At 39.7% G+C, this 23,551-nt stretch overlaps 1 protein-coding gene and 1 long non-coding RNA gene across 2 annotated transcripts; both read left to right on the plus strand.

Annotated features, from left to right (window-relative positions):
• Positions 1-4,583: 4,583 nt before the first annotated feature.
• LOC145434319 (uncharacterized) lies at positions 4,584-7,553 on the plus strand. The gene is made up of 3 exons (XM_080311687.1): positions 4,584-5,121; positions 5,180-5,210; positions 6,248-7,553. Exons 1-3 carry the CDS (start codon positions 5,103-5,105, stop codon positions 6,753-6,755), a joined length of 558 nt encoding a protein of 185 aa, XP_080167813.1. The 5' UTR covers positions 4,584-5,102; the 3' UTR covers positions 6,756-7,553.
• Positions 7,554-9,208: 1,655 nt separating this feature from the next.
• Positions 9,209-11,858, plus strand: LOC145434320 (uncharacterized). Its single transcript, XR_013913330.1, has 4 exons — positions 9,209-9,457; positions 9,606-9,754; positions 9,819-9,944; positions 11,244-11,858. It is a non-coding gene; the product is annotated as an uncharacterized LOC145434320 (long non-coding RNA).
• Positions 11,859-23,551: the final 11,693 nt, after the last annotated feature.

Genomic DNA, 23,551 nt, shown 5'->3' on the forward strand with positions numbered 1-23,551 from the left:
AAAATATACTCGGGTGTCATTACATTTTGTGCTTTGGAAATTACATCGGCTTATTCAGGAACCTCTTGCCATACTGTTTCTTGGTGATGTATTCAATGACAAATGCACGTAAACGACCGTTTTCGGGTGTATTTCCAGGTATTATGACGAAAAAACAATTTTAAGAAGACGAAGAGATACCTACTACACAGCCGTTTGACTGAATATTTTGCAGTTGAATCGTAAGAAATGTGTCGGTGATAACGCTCAACAGACCATGTCTATCGACTATCCTTGGGTATAAATATATTTCGAAGAGTGCGGGAATGATTTGACACCGGCGGCTGCTACGAAGAATCATCATTTTCTCGAATATATGATCACGACGAATAGTAGAACACTTTTTTAAAAGATTTAGGCTCCGGACTCTACATACATCTCATTAGAATCGAATTGAAATCGGACATTTTCGAAATTTCGGTAATCCGGACACACTTATGGCCCCAGTTCGACCCTTGGGACGTCGACTTGAATAATAATTTTGGTATTGATGGAATCGGCTAGACTAGTAGAATCCATTTCAAGACGAATTAGGCTTCGGACTCTACATATATCTCATTAGAATCGAATTGAAATCGGACATTTTCGAAATTTCGATAATCCGGACACACTTATGGCCCCAGTTCGACCCTTGGGACGTCGACTTGAATAATAATTTTGGTATTGATGGAATCGGCTAGACTAGTAGAATCCATTTCAAAACGAATTAGGCTTCGGACTCTACATATATCTCATTAGAATCGAATTGAAATCGGACATTTACGAAATTTCGATAATCCGGACACACTTATGGCCCCAGTTCGACCCTTGGGACGTCGACTTGAATAATAATTTTAGTCTCGATAGAAGCGGCCAGATTAGTAGAATCCATTTCAAAACGAATTAGGCTTCGGACTCTACATATATCTCATTAGAATCGAATTGAAATCGGACATTTTCAAAATTTCGATAATCCGGACACACTTATGGCCCCAGTTCGATCCCTGGGACGTCGACTTGAATAATAATTTTAGTCTCGATAGAAGCGGCCAGATTAGTAGAACCCATTTCAAAACGATTTAGGCTTCGGACTCTACATATATCTCATTAGAATCGAATTGAAATCGGACATTTTCAAAATTTGGATAATCCGGACACACTTATGGCCCCAGTTCGACCCCTGGGACGTCGACTTGAATAATAATTTTGGTATTGATGAAATCGGCTAGACTAGTAGAATCCATTTCAAAACGAATTAGGCTTCGGACTCTACATATATCTCATTAGAATCGAATTGAAATCGGACATTTCCGAAATTTGGGTACCCGAATTACAATTAGGGCCCCGCTTGACCCGTGGCTTCTGTTCGTCCAGCACTCTGTTGACGAGCAGCTGATATTGTACAGCTAATTTTTGTGTATAAGTAATCTGTAGTAATGTTAGGGTTACAAGGTTACGATACCTCCTTTAAAGAGGATTTGTCCTATTTTTTGACTATTTTGAAAGTGTCCCGGGAGGACGCCCAAATGTCATTTTTTTAGATCTTGTCCTATTTATCGGCGAATTTTATGGTTAAATATAGGGTGAAATTCGACTGAAGTACAGCACATCGGCACCGGAGTAACGTTCCGGAGGACATTCCGGGAGCTGAGCTGAAAATTCGACATATTTGTCTATTTTAGTCAATCAACGAAGAATTCAACAAAAGTGTGAATTTCTGGAGCCAAGTCGGAAAATGATGTTTTTAAAGTCAACCAACCACAAAGTCGGGAAAAATTTATCATTTTTTCCGGATTTTACTCCGGTTATTGTAAGTCTGAAAACTTTGGAGATCTGTCCTCTTTTCAGATTTCCAAAATATGGTAACCCTGATTAATGTATTAGATTTAGTTTAATGTGTGTTGTGATTGGCACTTATCAACACTTCGGTCAAATGCACCCTCACGGTAATTTTATAATTTCGTGTCTTTTCGGTTTTTTCCGCCTTCGCAGTTCTTTTTCTGGTCTCTGCTGGCGGCTTGGCTTTCTTGAGTTCGTCTCTCTCTTCATCTGGGCTTGTGAAGGCACTGAGGAGCCCAGCTACACACATAGAAACACGGCAGAGCCGAGACTACAAAGAGCAATCATTGGTGTCGGGACTGTGATGCTTAGCACACTGCGCCACTCGCTTCCCCTGTATATTGTGTTGTATTGTGATAGATATTTGTATTAATGAAATTTGGGGTTCCGTGAAGGTCTCCACATTGGCGTATTCCGTGGGTTCTGCGGCTTGGTAAGGGTTAAGAACCACTGAGCTGACAGCTTCGCGCTTTCACCATGTAGGCCTACTTTTAATTCAGACAATACATCTTATGATCGGTTCAAGGTCTGGTGTCAGACAAAATCCATCAGCGGTGTGTAGATGGCACGACGACGTAACTATGACATTTAAAATCAAAGGTTTCAGCACAAGTTTAACTCATTCCGAATTCAAGAATGATAATTTCTCTCAAATGGCTTCGACCCTCTTCAGATGATTTGACGCCTGCAAAAGGGGTGCACCCCAGTTTGAGAATCACTGTTATTGAAGAAGAACTATTGACAGCAATGCTTGGGGCAACGCAGGGGTCGTAGCTGAAGCAGAGAATTGTGTACATTTTTGCCCTTAGGGAGTCGGTTTCAGACTTCAGAGTCGAAATCACAATTTCACTCCCATGAGAGACGGTAGCCGAAGCGAGTCGTCAGTCAGAGTCGCAAAGTTGAGTGCAGTCAGGAGTGGAGGGCGCATCTCAATTGATGCGAGATCTCCAGCACGCGCGGTAGTTACCGGTTATTGGAAAGGGATCCAGTGTTGGGATCAAGTCACCACCTTCGAGTCACGAGTCATTTCGAGTCATTGCACATTTCGACTCGAGTCGGGTCAAGTCAATTGATTTTCAAAAGTGACTCGAGTCAAGTCAAGTCAGTCGATTTTTGGAAGTGACTCGAGTCAAGTCGAGTCAAGTCACAATTCAGGTCAAGTTGCCCTTTCGAAGTATGGGACATGATTACGTCATTGCATTTTGCGAGCTGTCTGAAATATAGATTGAGTGGTCATTGATTCCGAACCGATGAACGAAAATAGAGTTAAATGTTCTGTAGTGTACATGCAAGAAGGCGCTATGTCGCTCACATATACGTAGAACTGGTAAACCACGTAAGTAATTGCACAGCCTCAGTTTATACTTACCAGCTAAAATAGAAAATAGAGAATAGAGAAACGAATTGATAAGATATGCAATACATTATCCATTTAGAATTTGATATGTTACAATTCGAGCCTGCACCAATGGTTTAGGACTATTTAAACTATATATTCGAATTTAATCTCCTTAAAAGAGCAGAGAACAGAAATGCTCATTTTGCTACTAAATTACTTTACTACTAGTTTACGACAACGATCACTTCGATTGCGGTCAATTTATTTGTGAGAGAACAATGGAGGCTCAGTCATACGTAAAAGGTGACTCGAGTCTGACTCGAGTCAAGTCATGACTCGAGTCATCCCAACACTGAGAGATACATTGTTTGAGGGCCCTTTTACAACAGTGCGGCACAGGAAGGATGATGCATAATGCAATGTTACGCGATTTATCGATCTATATTTTATACCTATACGAAATAATTTCATTGCTTGGTTTATCGAAAATTAGAGGGTACTGGAGTCATCACAAGCCCGAGCCCGAGAGTTCCGTGGATTGGACCGTAATATGCTTTCCACACGATGCCCAAACAGACACTTTTAACTGTGGAGTCCTGGTGCTGAAGGTATGAATTTTGTAGGTCACGTCTAGGGTTGCATTCAAAACAAAATCAATTCAAAACAAACATGTTTAAATCAAGGCCCTAATTTAATCCATGTTTGATATTGTTTTTCTTTTAAGCCATGACGTCACGAATATCAATTGTAACGTCATATTGCATTAACATTGACAATTGAAAATATAGGGTAAATATAGCTCCTTTGACGAAATATATATGTACTATTAATGTTAAACCGACTATTATGAGACTTCCAACTATCCCATATCGACATACGTCGGCTATAACGGGTGGTAGTTGTCCGTAGGCTCATACAACATGTTTTGGAAAGTATTTACACATGTATGGCATAATTTACCATCTTTAAAAAACGCATTTTTTTTAAATAGGCCTTTGTTTTAAACACTGTTTAAAACAGAGGTCTCGAACAGGCGGCACGCGGGGTACAAAATCAATTGTAGAATTAGGCCTGTATGATGTGGAATATTTTCTGAGTCAATTTATTCAACTGGAAAATATTCTTCGCGCTATGCGCGATTTTATGTGCAATGACAGTAACCATAGCCTACTTACCACGACCATTTCAGAAACATGGATTAGGCTACACCACTTAAATGCTCTGGTATCATATCAATCTTCAGTAAATTTTAAAATATTCTACATTAAATCATGGCACGTCAAAGATCCGCTAGCTGTAATATTATAACCCGACAGCTTTTACCCTGTCATGATCCGTCCTCTCGCAAGATGTCTATAACTTATTATTTTAACAAATTGTGCCCAGCACAAAAATAAATTTATTCAAATATATGAAAATATGATTTTTTTCGTGTAAAACGTGAATAGTAATAGTATATTACATTTTCACGATGTTTTTTGGAATACCGGTCTGCAAGGTCCCGTCAAAAAGGCCTACTTGAAAATTATACATTGAATACCCCTAATATATAATGATGCTGCGGCGGCCCGCGGTGTCATCAAAAACTAGGAAATTGACCCGCAAGCGCGTTTGAGTTGGAGTCCTCGGTTTAAAACATGTTTCAATCAAAGTGTTTTAAAACACTGTTTGTTTTAAATGCAACCCTAGTTACATCAATTCAATTCAAACTCCCAGCGACTGATTTATCATTTTGCATTGTCTGCGATGAGGCTTCTTTCAGTTTAGAGAACAGTCACCTCTGATTACTCGTATGAAAACATTTGGTTGGTGTTCTTAGTTTGCGGAAAAGTTCTTGTTGGGTGAGGCCACCGATTTTCCGGCAAGCACTGAAGATTGCAAACGCTATCGCGAGACCATTGGAAACATGTTGCTCGAACTAACTGGTATAAATGTTAGCTGTTATTTAGTGGTAAAATATCATATTACTTCTTTTACATATAGATGAGAAAGTTCTACTCGAAAGTCGAAATGGGTAAGTAGAATGCTTGCCGACTCTCGAATGTGTAATTAGCTCATTGTTCCAAGCGAGATAGCGTAATGTTGATCGAGTTAGACATTGTGACGCATAGTTGCGTCACAATGTCAAGCTCGATCACGATGCAAAATTCGAGGCTGATTTTGGGGTGTTCATGAGCAGAATGAAATATATATTTTCGTAATCAGCACAGCAGCAGCTTTCCATTGATGCCCATTTTATCAAATTTAGCGATCGGTAAGCAGGTCAAAATTGGTCGTAAAATTGCCTTTGGACAAATGCAGCTAAATGCAGTGAGCCGTTCAATCTCGCTGTGACAACACCACGCTATGTTGGCTTTTATCAAAATACGAAAATGACTCGAGCTTGAATGGACTTGGACTCGAGTCATTGCGCATGACTCGCACCAAGTCATATGACTCGAATCTCAACGGCCAAGACCGACACTTCATTGTAATTCAAATGAATAGTAAAGCAACCAGCACACTGTTGGTATTTCGCCTTGGTACTGGCACTTGAAAATGTGAGAAGAAACTGTTGAAAGTGAGGAAAATTAGTATATTTTAAGTGCGCACCATTCGATATCACCAAACAAAGTTATAAAAATTGGTTCCGACAAGACTTCAAGTAGAAACTGAGCAGTGAGCAGTAAACGCAATTACTTTGACTCGGACTTGAGTCAGAATACCACGACTCGGACTCGGCCCACTGCTTGTACTCGGACTTAGGGGTGAATTGAATATGACTCGACTTGACTCGAGTCAAAACTATAAAAGTGAGATTGACTCGTGACCCAGAGCCTTGTGACTTGGTTACTACCCTGCTATGTTCACACCATCCCTATTGGTGTAGCCTATTTTAATCGAAATCGCGAAGTTCATGTTCAAGTTCAAATAAATTAATTCCGGAACTGTAGCTCTTCACAATATTTGCCGTTTTCACTGTGTTATAGGTTACGTTATAATTAGACGACAGAGACAGAAAGTTATACAATTTTTTTAATATCACATCAATAAACGTTTTAATTGTTTCAGAAACGATGGTAAAAGACCGCATATGCTAATCCAATCGAGCTCTGAGGATGACGATATAACCACGGAAGAAGTCAAAAAATCTATGGGAAAGCGCCGCAAAATGCCGGAAATTACATCAACGGTTACCTATCAGAGAGTTCCGATTTTCACTACATTTAAAGCACCGATCCCGGAAATGTTATCGGAAGAACAAAGCGAAGACATTTTTGAACACGTTAGGAGCATTTGCATAAGCTCGGTAACCAAATCAAATCAGGAGCAGCAACACCTTCGTCGCCACGGGCTTTTTTTGCTATCAAAGAATCATGACAGGTTGAAAAAGCATGGCTACACAAATCCAATTTGGGAATACAATGACGTAGATTCGGTGTGTAAGTACGTCAAGTCGAAACTTTGCTTACGGAGGACGTTTGCGAATAAATCAAACGCATCCGGCCGAATACTTCCGCGACCCGGGGAATTTTTCAATCGAAGTAATCAACCCTGGCGTCATTGCAGAAAACTGTGATGTAATGAAATTTTTGAAACCAGATTTCAAAGTCCATTCATATTTTAGACTTGTAATTTTGATTGAAATTATAATCAAACTAACCATGGTAAAAAAAAATCTCAGCTACAAAGACGCTGAAGATCTCCTAGGATGTTACTCAACAATGGTAATAAGTTGATTAATGCAAGAACTACAGTTTTGAATGAGCTTTCCCGTATTTGTTTTGTTGTTGTTGTTGTTGTTGTTGTTGTTGTTATTGTTGTTGTTGTCGTTGTTATCTTGCACATTCTTACAGTTCGAAAAAAAATTTAAAATCGGAATTGCTAGAATGTTGTTTTATTGTTCCGGCTGTATCATTAGTGTAGGTATTGTTCATTATTTCAGTCTTCCCAGCTATGTACACTGGGTAAGAGGACACCCAACCCAACCATGTTATGTTATGTTATGTTATGTTATAGAGCAGAGCCATAACTCACACGCTCTAAACCGAAGGGTCGAGCTGGTGCCATAAGTGTGTCCGGTCCGGATTATAAAAATTTCTAAAATGTCCAATTTCTATTCGATTCTAAAGAAATATATATAGAGTCCGAAGCCTAATTCGTTTTGAAATGGGTTCTACTAATCTGGCCGCTTCTATCGAGACTAAAATTATTATTCAAGTCGACGTCCCAAGGGTCGAACTGGGGCCATAAGTGTGTCCGGATTATCGAAATTTCGAAAATGTCCGATTTCAATTCGATTCTAATGAGATATATGTAGAGTCCGAAGCCTAATTCGTTTTGAAATGGATTCTACTAGTCTAGCCGATTCCATCAATAACAAAATTATTATTCAAGTCGACGTCCCAAGGGTCGAACTGGGGCCATAAGTGTGTCCGGATTATCGAAATTTCGAAAATGTCCGATTTCAATTCGATTCTAATGAGATATATGTAGAGTCCGAAGCCTAATTCGTTTTGAAATGGATTCTACTAGTTTAGCCGATTCCATCAATACCAAAATTATTATTCAAGTCGACGTCCCAAGGGTCGAACTGGGGCCATAAGTGTGTCCGGATTATCGAAATTTCGAAAATGTCCGATTTCAATTCGATTCTAATGAGATATATGTAGAGTCCGAAGCCTAATTCGTTTTGAAATGGGTTCTACTAATCTGGCCGCTTCTATCGAGACTAAAATTATTATTCAAGTCGACGTCCCAAGGGTCGAACTGGGGCCATAAGTGTGTCCGGATTATCGAAATTTCGAAAATGTCCGATTTCAATTCGATTCTAATGAGATATATGTGGAGTCCGAAGCCTAATTCGTTTTGAAATGGATTCTACTAGTCTGGCCGATTCCATCAATACCAAAATTATTATTCAAGTCGACGTCCCAAGGGTCGAACTGGGGCCATAAGTGTGTCCGGATTATCGAAATTTCGAAAATGTCCGATTTCAATTCGATTCTAATGAGATATATGTAGAGTCCGAAGCCTAATTCGTTTTGAAATGGGTTCTACTAATCTGGCCGCTTCTATCGAGACTAAAATTATTATTCAAGTCGACGTCCCAAGGGTCGAACTGGGGCCATAAGTGTGTCCGGATTATCAAAATTTCGAAAATGTCCGATTTCAATTCGATTCTAATGAGATATATGTAGAGTCCGGAGCCCAATTCTTTTTGAAATGGATTTTATCAGTCTGGCCGCTTCTATCGAGACCAAAATCATTATTCAAGTCGAGGTCCCAAGGGTCGAACTGGGGCCCTAATTGTGTCCGGATTACCGAAATTTCGAAAATGTCAAATTTCAATTCGATTCTAATGAGATATATGTAGAGTCCGGAGCCCAATTCTTTTTGAAATGGATTTTATCAGTCTGGCCGCTTCTATCGAGACCAAAATCATTATTCAAGTCGAGGTCCCAAGGGTCGAACTGGGGCCCTAATTGTGTCCGGATTACCGAAATTTCGAAAATGTCCGATTTCAATTCGATTCTAATGAGATGTATGTAGAGTCCAGAGCCTAAATCTTTTAAAAAAGTGTTCTACTATTCGTCGTGATCATATATTCGAGAAAATGATGATTCTTCGTAGCAGCCGCCGGTGTCAAATCATTCCCGCACTCTTCGAAATATATTTATACCCAAGGATAGTCGATAGACATGGTCTGTTGAGCGTTATCACCGACACATTATTTACGATTCAACTGCAAAATATTCAGTCAAACGGCTGTGTAGTAGGTATCTCTTCGTCTTCTTAAAATTGTATTTTCGTCATAATACCTGGAAATACACCCGAAAACGGTCGGTTATGTGCATTTGTCATTGAATACATCACCAAGAAACAGTATGGCAAGAGGTTCCTGAATATGCCGATGTAATTTCCAAAGCACAAAATGTAATGACACCCGAGTATATTTTTATGATTCACACTATCACCGATTTTCGCCAAAAATTCTAATAGAATCACAGTGGTCTGATTTTCATGGAGCGAGAAATGTTGCACAACTTGATGTTATGTAGTTGGGCGACTTACGGCGAACGCCGTTGTAGGTTGGATTATTTGGAGTTCGCGGCGCAAATATGACTGGATGTGCTGTGGAAGGTCAAGAAAATGAAGCATCAAGGAAGAATAGCTCAAGAAAGAAGCAAAATAGTGTCTGATAGAGACTGTCCTGTTCTATTTCGCTTCCCAATAAATCCAATCCTCAACGTCGTCACTTCAGAAGAAGTGGGATCAAAGGTACAGTACCGTAGTATTAGTAGTAAGTCTACTGTAGTACGTGTAGCGTTCGAAAAATGTCAAATATAGTGATCTAGTGATATGATACGTTCATGGTTCATCCTTCATGTCTTTATATTATCCTAATCATGGGTCATATTTTATGCAGCATATGATTTCACTGGGAGAATTCCACCAATGGAGAGAAGACTATGGAATATCACTCTTGAAATAATTATTCGCTTGCTAACAAACCGGTCAAGGTGGTTGCTGTAGTTTCGGATGAGTCTTCGTGCGGATGTGGAAAGCGGCTGGCTGGTAAGATTTAATTGTATACTGCTGAAGAGTACCATTGCTTAGCATTGTATAATTCCGTTTGCAGATTGGAATGAAATACCATATCCTGATAATCTAAGATCAGCCTTGAGTTACCCGTCAAGCATATTCAACCATCCATCACAAATCACGATACCATATGATGTTGCGAGGGCAGCTGCACACTGCACAGGTAAGACATTGTTTGATGCTGCACAACCTTTTACTCATTGGAAACCTTATTAGTAGGTCGGTTTGTTTTTGACATGTCAAAATTTTGTCAAAATTGTAGCGTTAGGTCAAAATTTGTCAAAATTTTTCATGATGTCAAAACATTTTTGACGCCTTCATTTTGTTTGTATCGTAGATTTTGCAATGTCGGTGAACTTATAATTTGATATTTTACTGCTGGTAGCCTATTTTATAGGCCTGCCGTTGTAAACGGCTAATCGTCTGCTCATTGTGAATCATAAACGGTCACGTAAAACAAATAATAGGTAGACATGGTGTTATGGTCAACGTACCGCAATATCCTAAGTGAAGAAAGACTTCTTGTGCATTGCATCATTCTTATATTAAGAAGCGCATCATGAAAATTTGTGATGTAGACAACATTGTCAGCGCGAAGCAACACGGTGTGTCAGCAGCACCAGCAGTGTACGCACAACTTGAGTGTTGTCAGCCAACAACTGCTGCTGTTGAACGTCCTTGGCAAGCTTCTTAGTAAGGACGTGCACTTTCTACCCAAGAATGTAGGAAGTATCTCTCGTTGTACTACAAAATATTTTAATTATTTCTACCATAATACATATTGTAACCACTGGAATTCTTCATAGGGCCAGATTTCGTTAAAATATTGTTTTTTTCATGTAAAAAGTTGCCTGTTTCTAAGCCAAAAACGCTTTTTCAGGCCAAACTACTTCGTTAGGACAGTCAGATCCAACCAGAAACGAAGATAAGTGGTACAATTTTAACATTATGTGGGAAAACACCTAATTTGCATAAGTTAGGTCAAAATTTGGTCAGAATTCAGTTTTTTTAGGTCAAAAAAAGTCAAAATTTGGATTTTTTAGGTCAAAATTTTCTTATTTTAGGTCAAAAAAAACCCGCCCTATTAGTCTTTTCTCCTCGGTCATGGTACAGTGTCGGGGGTTCTCACAAAGCCTGAATTTCTTGAAGTGGCATTATCATTTTCATAGTATTGTTGTGCTTTGTCCTTATCAGTGACCTTGAGCATTTTTCAAATGATTACATCTGTCAATAAATGAAATTTCCAATCATAGCCTACATGGAAACCAGTTGAAGCCGGCATTAGACTATATCGAGCATACTTTGTATTGTAGCCATAAGCAGTTGCTGTTGCCTGCAAAACGCATCCTTGATTTTCCCTTGTTTGGGCAGTCCTCAAAGGGTGCACTCGCAAATATATTTAGTTTGGTACGAGATTAATTTTAGTGTATTTATTTATTTAGTATGTTATATTTTTATTCAGGTCTGCATGCAGGGAATTATGCAACATCAACGGAATTCATCGCTTCTTTTGAAACTGATGATGGTAGCTCAATTCCATATTCCATGCGAACCCCAAATTGATGACTCGGAATATGAATGCATGGAATCGCTCTCAGAAGTGGCTTATACTATCTGGCCCTGGCGGGTTGGACAATTCACCAATCGTTCGTGGTGCACTGGTCGATATCCGTGCAGCCAGCCCACTATGAACCGGTTCTATACCAATACCGAGAAAACCATTATCGAGAATGGTAATTACCAAGATTGCCATTGCCGAGATTGGACGTTACCGATAATGGACATTACCGGCGGTCGTCAAGCATGTCCAGGCCTACATGCAAGCTGTTTCTACTGAATGAATACTATTCAACCTGCAGGACTGCGATATGATATGTCGACATTTTTATTGCTAGTCCTTTTTGTTATCTTTTCCTGGACTGTGCCTCTTATTTACATGCTCTTGGTCAAGGTGGGGGACTGATTGAAATGACCGATCCAAATCATATAGGCGCTGTTCAATCGTTTTCCTTATATTGCAATCTTGTGGTGTTTTGATCTGATGGAAATTTCAATAAAATGGATTGGACTACCCATATTTCGTGTCATCCAATTACATGGATATATCACAGAAAGCACCCGTAAATTTGTTGTCAGATTTAAAATTAAAAGCACCCGTAAATTTGTTGTCAGATTTAAAATTGTTAAAGAGAAACGAAGAATCGTACGAGAGAGAAAGCAGTATGCTTGGAAATGTGCTGCAAGGTCAGGTATAAGACGAAAAATAATAAAAAACTCATTTTCACATCTGAGGACTTTGAAGATAAGGTTTCTACATGTTAAGTTCTCGTCTATTGCAGAAAAGGTGCTGCAGACATGTGTTTAGATGCGGAGGCTAGTCGGAAATCCCGGTGCGAAGGGTGGTAGTTGTCTGCTTGCAGCCTGCAGCAAGTTGCAGGTTGGTCGTCAAGTCAGTGAGTACTCCAGTTCCATTGGGCAATGATACCAGGTCATCGAATTCGTGCGGCTATGGTGGACTGTAAAACTGGACGGTCATGACCAGCAATAATCCTGCATCCCGGCTAGTAATATTTTCGATCTACGCCAAGATTGATATTGCAGCATATATAAGGTATATTTCGTTTGAAGGTCACCCATTTATAAATGTTTCGTTTTAATGTCGTTGAAATACATACTGCAATCCTTGAAATCACACACAGCCAAATAATTCTCGACAAATAACCGTTAAAAGTCGAAATATAAGGTCGGCAAGCAAGGATTTCCATTACCGCAGGTTAGCGCCGACGGACTTTTGTGCAACATTTTGCGCTCCAGTACTCTCGTAACATTGCGCTTATTAGTCGGACGACTTGTCATAGTTGAGTGACTTTGGCATGGACCAGAGATGAGCACTGGGCTGGACTTGGATTGGACAGTATCGGGACTATTTCCACACAGGCTCAAAGCCATTGGTCCATGGTGGGCCTTATTTTGGCCCCGGCCCGCCAGACGATTTCATCTGGCCAGCAAAATAATTCGGAGTAAATGGAAAAATGTGTATATAATCCAGCATGTTTTTGACAAAAGTTGAGAAACTTTTGTATATAAACGTAAGACCGGGGCCTACGTATCGTAGCGTACGTATCGTACGTACCGGGGCCTAAGTATCGTAGGCCCCGGTAAGACCTTGATAGCTTTCACAGCAACAGCCAATGTCGGACCTGTTCCTTGGTCACATTATAGCATCTAGTCATTTGACGGAAGAGTTCAGTTTTCACTCAAGCAATCATTCGTAACAAAGTCTGTGACATTTGCAACTAATTACGAGAAGGAAAAAAGCGCATATTCAGTTCAGAGTTTTCTAGAAAAATAGCCAATGATCTTACGAGTTACGATGACAGACGCCCAGCAAACACAAAACATATTAAAGATATTTTTTAAATATCTTTCACGAGTTCGAAATATATCCAACAATTATGTACGAAAGATATACATTTGTCGACAGAAATGGATATATATAAGACATATTTCGAAGATATATATAAGATATCCTGGCGGACAACCTTCATGTTACCCGCAATAATATCGCTCGGCCGGAAGTCTTGTGAGGGTAGGGAATCGCATCCGCGGGTGAAGGGATGCATGTAACTGCGGAGTCGTCCTACATGTTTTAACCAATGTAATCGCAGAAATTCACGACACAACATTAATCGCTAACTAACATACCACTTACCAACTCGTATGCATTGCTCGAATCAATATATACATGAGTCTGGGTATATAATAGCATTTACGGTGAGTGCGTAATGCCACCACCATTATGTGAAATGACATGAAAAATGACAGAGTTCTTCGTATTTTTGTTCTGGTGCAAATGCAACCTACATTTGACATATTTCAAGTGTGACATGTGACCAACTTTGTACCACCAAATACCCATATCCGGGATCGGCTTTTTCCGTAGTACGTCTGATTCAGACAGATATAATTTACAGACCAGCGGGGCTCATGCACTTTTGAACCTCAAATCTATTTACAATGCAGCCGCGGACTGGATGCGGATTCTGCTTAACCAGTCGAATTTTAGCTCGGTTTTTCTGTTATAAATATAACATGATTTTGGCGGGAGTTTTTCGGACACAGAATACAAAAATCACCAGCCGGATTTTCCGGATTTTCAAATTGCCACATGAAGCCGGGTGGATTCGCATTCCAAAATATGGGGTTAGAATTAGAGGTCGACCGATATTGATTTTTAAAGGCCGATACCGATACCGATATATCGGCCACTCACAAGGCCGATACCGATATCATAGGCCGATATTAATATGGACTAAGCAGAGAACAATTTCACCAAAACTATTATATATTAGGCAAGATGGCACTTGTTCATGCCACAGAAAGCTGAACAACAAACGAGAAAACTGAAATTGAAAAGAATTATTCCTTAATTGTGCACATTCGATGAAATTTGGGATAACCAAAAAAGCAAAATATGATACAGAATTGCAGATCAGTTCAGAAAAGGTGCATTATAATGCAGGAAGCATAGTTTCTCTGCATGCTCACCCAGCTAAACTCGTCCTGCAAGGGTAAATCTGTCATATATTGCCCTTTGCGTCGTCGATTTCTTGAGATTGAAAACACGGAGCATTGAATTTCCGAAATTTTTGAATGTTTTTTAAATATAAAATATCGGCCGCGATATCGGCCTTCATTGGCCGATACCGATAATCGGGAAAGCTCTAAATATCGGCCTCGATAATCGGCCATGTCGATAATCGGTCGACCTCTAGTTAGAATCCGACTGCGTAATAATACCAAACACACTAATAGTCATATTCGCTGGAGGCTTTGTTAAACGCTCAGCACCGAAAGCAGCGGATGTGACGGAGCGCAATGATGCGGGCTAATAAATATGATACTGATGTTTGGCCTGCAAAATCGCACGAAGTAGCGTGACACTAGGAGAAACATTCGGTAGTGACACTTATGGTGACTCTAAATCACCCTAAGAGTAAAAATTCAATATAATCTACTGTACCTATATAAACGCCACTCTACCATAATAGGAAACAATATTCGAATTTGATTTTCCTCACAAATATATTTTCAGCATTCGAAAAAATTTGGCCAACAAAAATTCGTGCTTCAGCACAAGGTATGCACAAAATATGATTTGGACATAACTGGCCAAGAAAAAGGTATATTCAAGTTGTGCTTTAGCACAAGGTATGCACAAGATACGATTTGGACATTACTGGATAAGAAAAATATATATTTAAGTTGTGCTTCAGCACAAGGTATGCACAAGACATGATTTGGACATGACTGGCCAAGAAAAATATATATTTAAGTTGTGCTTCAGCACAAGGTATGCACAAGATATGATTTGAACATGACTGGACAATAAACGGATATCCTGACATGTTCAAAAGATATCTCGTGTTTGCTGGCGTATACACTCTGAGCTACATATCCTGTGTAGAGCCCGACCGATATTGTATTTTTAGGCCGATACTGGTAAAACTGATATCTAACACCTTCACCGATAACACCGATATGTTCAGCCGATATTTAGATCAGGTGGAATCTGCCTCAAAAGTCGCATTTTAAAAACTTCAGATCATTCATTTCAACAGCTTTATAGCCATTGTCATACTTGAACATGTAATAAACTAGAAAGGCTGAATCTGGACACTTTGAAAGTTTAAGATATATGAAATACAGCAATATTCTTAGTCTAGTGGTCAAGAATTATAGTTTTCTGACTTGATGCCATCATGTTGTGACGTCACAAAGATTGCCGATATCTTTTCACCTACAATGGCCGATACCGATAATTCTTTCAAAGTCTAGTATCGACTCTATATTATCGGCGAACCGTAATCGGTCGGGCTCTAATCCTGTGTGTGGGGAGGGGGAGGGTCCGGGGCATGGAGAAGTACTGTTTCGGTCCCGATAACCATACTATGATAAAAAAGTAGAAGCCATAGGAATTAGTTAAGTCATTTCAAGTGAGGATTATTTGCTCATTTGTATACACACTTCTTGCATTCACGATGTTGTAAATGTATTCGACGGTTGGCCAAATTGATATCGTAAATCTGCTCGAAATAAAACCGAGACAATGTAGTTGGATGCAAACTGATAACTTTTTTGACCCAAAGACACTTGTTGGCTGAATTGTCTACGCTATAGCGGAGTCAATAATCAATAGGGTAACCATATTTTTGGAATATGAAAATGGGAAACCTTTAACAAATTTCCAGACTTACAATATAGGAGTATAATCCGGTATCACTTTTCACAGGAATATATCGCTTTCGTCAATGTGCGTAGCCTTAATGTGCAATAGGTTTTTAATGGCGGAATGGTTTCCAAGGTTGTAGTGACAGAAGAAAGTATCGATATTAGCCTATCATGCACGTTAAAAAAAATATCTGCTATGGACAAGGGACGCATAATTTCAGTTTCCGAAAAATCGTCTCTCACTCTACTACTGTATCCTACCGACAAGATAACGTAAAAGTGGAGCATTCGCTCGTCTTGATCGGTAGGTCGCGGGTTCAATCCTCGGCCGGGTCAGACCAACGACCCAATTAGTCACACTGGTATCCATTGCTTTCCCGCTTGGCGCTCAGCACAACAGGGATACCATGGAGGGGTGGTGCAAATCTTTGAAAGTTATGCAAGGCTACTTATGCGCCTTCCTTGTCTAGCACCATATGCACATCTAGCACTCATGGTATGCATATGCAGCATGCACAGATCGTGTGTATATGTATAATGTATATCATGATTCGGTGTGCATGCCGCAAAATCACTAATGACAAAAATATATAACGTTGTGTTCCTACTATGCTCAAATCATTATAATCACAGCGTTGTATGCCGTGCAGGTGCAAGCACGGTCACGAGCGGGATGGTCTAATGGTGATGCGTCCGGCTTCTTGATCGGTAGGTCGTGGGTTAATCCCCGACCGGGTCAGACCAAATACTCGAAAACTCGTATCCGCGGCTATCCAGCATACATAGGCCTACATACATAATTGAAATTTGACATGGTACATTCTGTTGTGATGTCATATTAGTGATACTCGAATACTCGACTCGAAGCATAATACGTGATTCAGAATCGAATCGCTCTGGTACTCGATTTTGCTCAGCCCTAGTGGTAAACTTCTGACTCAAACAGCTATATGAAAAGCATCCACGGGATAGATTGGTAAGTCCGTTTCAGATCTTGCTGCTGCATATATTCAAAACTTTTTAATTGCGTTAGCCACTCCAACGCCAACGTCACGGGTGGGGGTCAAAATGTATGTTATAAAATAAATGACGCGTGTATGGTCTGAGCGAAACCGGAATAAAATTTACGAATGGAAGATATAACTTGGGTAACTTTTGTGACAGCATGTGACAACGAACAAGTCGTTATGCGACGTCACTTATACTTCTCGTGACAATGTAAAAAATAAAAGGGACGGTACAATAAATTGCTAATGCTCTATCAAGCAGCTCTCACGTCGAAATTACGTTTGAATTTCAATGAAAACGCTATCGGATTCGTTATTATTTCGGTTATTGCTTGTAATACATCTCAGTAGTGTATTAGTTCCTCTCTGACAGTAATTTGTCTGAAGTAGTGTTGGGACGACTCGAGTAACTATGCAAAAATTACTTCACTTGACATGAGTCAGCGTTTCAAAAATGTGAATTGGTTCATGACTCGAAGGCAAATTCTCTAGTCAATTTCAAGTGATCAAGTAAACGGTGTCCTCTAAGTCATTGTACTTGAGTAGATATTTTCGACAGACAGCCGGCAAGATGCTGTTCCGCAATTGGGGTCCGGCATACTTGATAGAGAAATGCGTTTTCTTGTATTCGTCCTGATCATATGCACATCCGCTTATTCAACGATTGCGCAGCTTGATTTTACTGAGCCTCCGTCGGTATGTCACAAATAAATTGAGCGCATACGAAGTGAATGTGAATAATGCTTAAGTTGTCGTATCTATGGCAGTGCATTTACGTTCTGTATAGTGCTCAGTGCCAGTGTTAACGATCTTCTTGTATGATTTAAATCGGACTGATATATTTTTACATTTATATTATTCGTCAACAATTGGTGTAGGCTAAAATCGTATCATATGGAGGTGTAAGCGGATATTGCATTGCATAATATCAGTTTGTTTCGACCTTCAGAGGTTTCATATTCTATCATCCTTTTGGTTGAGAGTTACCTACGCAGTTTAGCAGTTCTACGTAGGATAGATGAGTCATACAACTCCTCGGTGAAGGTGCAATTAACACGATATTTGTTACTCAATTCAGAATTAATAGCGACTCAATTAGTATACTTTGTGGGGAAGTTAGCGTAGTGATGACAATAACGCCTGCCGCCTTCTATCTGGGCGCGCCATGTTCGATTTCGCGTCGGAGGTTTATCTGGGCTCCTCTTCACCCGCGTCGCTGTCTGCCCAGAAAAAGCACCGATGAAAGAACACACTCCCGAGGAATGGAAAGAGCAAGAAAGAACTGCGGATTAAAGATTAACATCGAAAAGAGCTGTGACATCGGGCACTAGGCCAAGGTGACCCCATCTGCTCGTTCGGCATCCCCCTATCTGTTCACGACATTGCGTTGCGTCTTATCGCATTGTACGTTGTGTGTCTCGTGTTCACATCAAAATATAATCTGACCATTATTTCACTTGACCTGACTCGAGTCACCTCCAAAAATCTAATCGAGTTAAAATGTGCATGTGCAATGACTCGACATGACTTATGACTTGAAGGTAGTGACTTGATCCCAACACTGGCCTGAAGAGGTAGGCCTATACGAAGCTTCGCTATGACTAGCTAGGCCTACAATTGGACGAAATTTCGTATTTTCGATGTGTGATGATCTTTATTACATACGTATATAAGGCTTTGATAAACTGAAACGAGCACTACATTACGCATCTATAGCTACGTCAACAACCAAGGTACAAAAGAAGGACAGTTTAGTAGAAACACCATCAGAGTAGATCGGTGAACGGTCAATAATGAGTCTTTACATAAAAATAAAGAAAGAGACAACATGGCGCAATAATTTGCAACAAGCTGTTTATTCATTTATGCGCGTAGTCCAGGCCATTAGCCAACCTGCGGCCGTAAGGAAATTTGTGCGGCTGTCGACATGTTATGCGATTAGTAGGTGTTGGCGGCCGTCGACATGTAAATTGAATTTTCGAATTGACTTTCGAATATTTGAGAGATTTTAATTAATCTTGAAATTTCCTTCGCGCTACGCGCGATTCAATGCTACTTCCTTTTTCGATTTTAGTATAGTAGCGCCCTTTGCAATCTGAGCACCACGGTACAAATTCCAACAGCGGAGGATAATGACGCACCCCATACAGAAATATGAACTGTACTAACTCGTAATAACTCCACACGAAAGAAATTGGTTTCTGGTAAGTTTGGGTGATTCCAGTATCTTGTCACTATACCCACAATCCTAATAGGAGGTCAAGCGATGAGAGCATGCAGCAAAGTGACTCATAACAATTGGCCCACCCAAAGATGCCTCATCATTAGGGCGATTTTTTTTATTTAAAAAACGGGAGATTTTGACCTACAAAATCAAAATTGTGACATCTTTTGACCTTAAGAATCTTACTTTTGACCGAATTTGACCTGACGTATGCAAATTAGGTGTTTTCCCATATAATGTTAGAATTGTACTACTTATCTTAATTTTTTTAACTCGAAAACTAACAAATTTTTACATGAAAAAAACTTTATTTTAAACGAAATCTGGCCCTATATGAACAACTTCAGTAGTCATATCACGTATTATGGTAGAAATAATTGAAGTTTGTTGTAGTAGCCTACAACGAAATATACTTATTCCTACATTCTCGGGTAGAAACTGTCTGTCCTTACTAAGTAGCTTGCCAAGAATGGAGAAATAACGTTCAACAACAGCAGTTGTTGGCTGACAACTTGTGCGTACACTGCTGGCGACAAACCGTGTTGCTTGATTCTGACATCGGTGTCTACATCAGTGATTCTCAACCTTTTTCACCTCACGGACCTGTAAAATTTCCAAAAATATTTGGCGGACCGGTGGACTTTCAAAAATTGAAATCAACTCAGAACGGGAAGTATGCCAACGTTTTTTGCAAGTATATGGTGCTAGAGCAGGGGTGGGCAATTATTTTCCTCCGCGGGCCAAGTGAGAAAAATAAATACGTTGGCGGGCCGAATGAAAAAATTTAGCTATATTCTTCAGCTTATTTTGCTATTATTTCCAAATTACATTGTTAATAAATGCTGCCTAGTGAATTTGTTGATATTATGTAATGGAGAAAGTGACGGTTAATTGAAAAAATATCGATTTGCTCTCATGATTGGAAACATAATAGTAAACATGATACATTTCAGCTCAATACACCCATCTCCACGTTCTTATATTAAGACTCTGAAACAGTGGTTCTCAAACTTTTTTGGGCTCGCCTTCTTTTATGATAGTGAACAGTTCCGCGCCCACTTATCATGATATCACAAAATATTGAAAAGTGCAACCAGAATGCTAGCAACCCCAACGGATAGTTTGATGGTATTGAAGATTATGGCTGTTGATGAGAGAATGGTGAAATCCAAGTCGGACAATACAAAGAGCAAGAAGCATAAGCTGGTGGTATATCGCGCGGAGCGCGAAAATGTTTTTTTAAAACTAAGGCTTCGCGCTACCCTTCTGAGTTCTGACGCTATCACGTCTCCCAGTTCGAGAACCACTACAATGGAATGTATTATGCAATAGTACAAAACATATTTTATTGGTCGCTGCCTTCCTAGCGGTGTGCAGCTTAAATAGCTTTTATGTTGAGCGAACCTTGTGATTTTTCTGAACTTCTCCCCCCCTTGACCGAGTGTATCGTGCTTTTGTCAAAAGACCCACTTTAATTAAAATCCTTAATCTCAGAAACATGTTCGGCAAAAACTGAAAGGATGGGTTTACCCATGACTCAAGTATGCGAATATTTAGTGTTCTGAATTATGAACCTAAACCTTCTTTGAATTTGAGTTTTCGGCTTTGTTTTTTTCTGACATGCCCGTTCATTCTTTATGGGGGATATATATGATAAGTCATGCGTAGTAATCGCAAGCAATAAGTGATTGACTTGTTTTACGAATTGGGCATTTGGAAACATATCACGTAACAAATTTAAACACATACCGCATAATGCGTAATGTGGCAATGTCAACAAGGAAAGTTTGAACTAAACTATATGGAAAGAGTGATTTCTTGTGACTTTGATTTTTACTCATGCCTTGCCAAATTGCCTTTATTTTGAATCTGGATTACGCATGCCAGGTACGTAGGCATCGTAATCGTGGCATAATAATGATCAGGCTTCAAAGTAAACGAATTTACTGTTCATTTGATACAGTCTTTGGTTTTAGTAATTCAAATAGCAAATTTTTTGAATTTCAAGCAACCTTTCGCGGGCCGCACTGGACAGCTTCGCGGGCCGCATTTGGCCCGCGGCGCGCACTTTGCCCAGGTCTGTGCTAGAGAGTGACATTTTGAGGGTTTTGATCGTAATTAAATATGTTCATGATGGCATCCATGTGATTTTACCGTCGTGAGTCTAATGAGTCGAGGTAAAATTGCCTTACCCAGATAAACGTGCTAGAGCCGAGAGTCGTTTACGGTCTTGTGCGCCGAAGGCCATTGATTTAACCGAACAAGCTAATTCGAATATTATTCTTCTCTTCGACAACATCGAGAGAACACGCGTTTTGGAGTCGAACCCAGGACCTTGTAGTGCTACCTTGCTCATTGCCCACTACCACCAGACGTAGGCTACTCTGGCTACTATGAATACAATGCGCCGCACGAAAACACCCGACAACAGCTATACCTGGCCATCCACAAAATCAGGACAGATCGTCAGCTTACCAGCTCAGAAACGTTGGTCTTGGCCCACACCGGGTGATAAAGCAAAGTTCTGGGGGGCACTCTGTGGGTAAATAACGATTGACGAATTCACGTAAATGTCATTTCCACTAACGTACTTAGTTTTGTACCGCATCTTTGGATGCGGTGATACTCGGAGGTGGTCAAAGTAGTCAAGAAAGCTACTCAAGTAGAAGTAGAAGTAGCAACGAAAAAATTTACTCAAGTACGAATAGAAGTACTTCTTTATTAAGCCACCTGTAACTACTTGAAGTAGAAGTAGAATTGACTGACTTTAGATCTATTCAAGTAAGTAAGTAGTTTTGAAAACAGTCTTAATTCGTTCGCATGCACTGTCAAAAGCTGCGAATTGAGCTACGCGGAAGGTGCAGAGAGCTTGATCCGTATTGACGCATCCCTGGAGGTATCAATTTTCGACAGATTAAGCATTGTTTCGTATCGTGGGATGCAAATTATAGCATTGATTTGAAAATGCGATACTAACCATTTGTTTACTCGAAGACCCCGTTTTAGAGATTATCATTGCATGGCGCCCGACCCCATATTATAATGCCCCAAGTTTAGGCGAATATCAATACGTAGAGTTGTATCGGATCCGGTTTCATCACTTTGTGCGATTAGTATACGTTAATAACAAATATTGTGGATCGTAAAAGTTATATTTAGTGTAGCTTTATTTTCGGAAAATAAAGGCATTACTACACTTGCTTTTACGCTTCAATATGCATGTTCTGCAGACGGAAGAACTGAAAGTAATTAGAACTCAAAGTATGATACTGGGAATTGAAAGTGAAATGCAAATACCACTTCTAAAAAGCGGAAACTATATTTCCTGTCTTTTGTCCATAAAGCTTCAAAGGTGATCTGCTAAAACAGGTGTAACGTTCAAAAAAGCTGGATTTTCCAGATTAGCAAGACACGTAATGGGCTGCTAGATTACGATATGATAAGTAATTGCTAGATTGCGAAACGGTAGTTTCAAACGTTATAGTGGGTTATATTTACTATGATGAAATATTTGGTATGGGCAACAATGCGGTGTGAGCGGAACCAAGCATTCCGGTACCTATAAATTATATTCACTGATACTTTCGTGAAAACATATTTGTCACTCCACAACTACCGTGCGCGAAACGCAACAAAACTTTTGGGCTTTACTTGACTTTTAGGAATACTAACTGTTGGTACTCCGTGAAAACAGCCCCGAAATTCATCAGGCTATCTTTCGCATTGGGGGATTAAACTACTTTTACTTGACAAACTGAGAATAGCGAAAAGTAAGTAAGTAGATCACAAAATATTACGAAGTAGAAGTAGAAGAAATCAGATCTACTTGAGTACGTACCAGAAGTAGAGGAAAAATACTTGAGTACTTCCAAAAAGTAGAAGTACTTCGTTACTGACCACCTCTGGTGATACTCCCAATCCGGTTTTCAATGCAGCCACCGTAAGAGAATCCTATCGAAACTATGCGTCACTGATAAACTCGGTACTCGAAAAAATCATCTCTGACTACATTTCGAATTTGATTCACCTAATTACTGACGTTCGTTACCAGTTAGATTTCGACTTGACCTAGTGTTTTATCGAAATTCTGCAAATGTAGTGTTTTTTCATGAAAAAATACATTCAAATGAAGATGTTGTTTTGTTGTGTTTTACATAATATATACTTCAAGGAATAATAATTATTATCCGTATGCACTTGCACATTTAGCACAAGAACAAACCTCATACGTAAATCAATTCATCCACTTCATATTTTATGATTTATGCAATAGATTTGCCATAAATTGGAAAACTGGTGTATTTTTTC

This window comes from Botryllus schlosseri, chromosome 2 (assembly GCF_051294905.1).
Source record: "Botryllus schlosseri isolate E-star chromosome 2, Bs_hap1, whole genome shotgun sequence".
Taxonomy (NCBI): domain Eukaryota; kingdom Metazoa; phylum Chordata; class Ascidiacea; order Stolidobranchia; family Styelidae; genus Botryllus; species Botryllus schlosseri.

What these genes read in the sequence shown, in the direction of transcription:
- LOC145434319 (XM_080311687.1), top strand. An exon ending in CTACTCGAAAGTCGAAATGG is followed by an intron (nt 5,211 to 6,247) that starts GTAAGTAGAATG and finishes TAATTGTTTCAG; the next exon opens with AAACGATGGTAAAAGACCGC.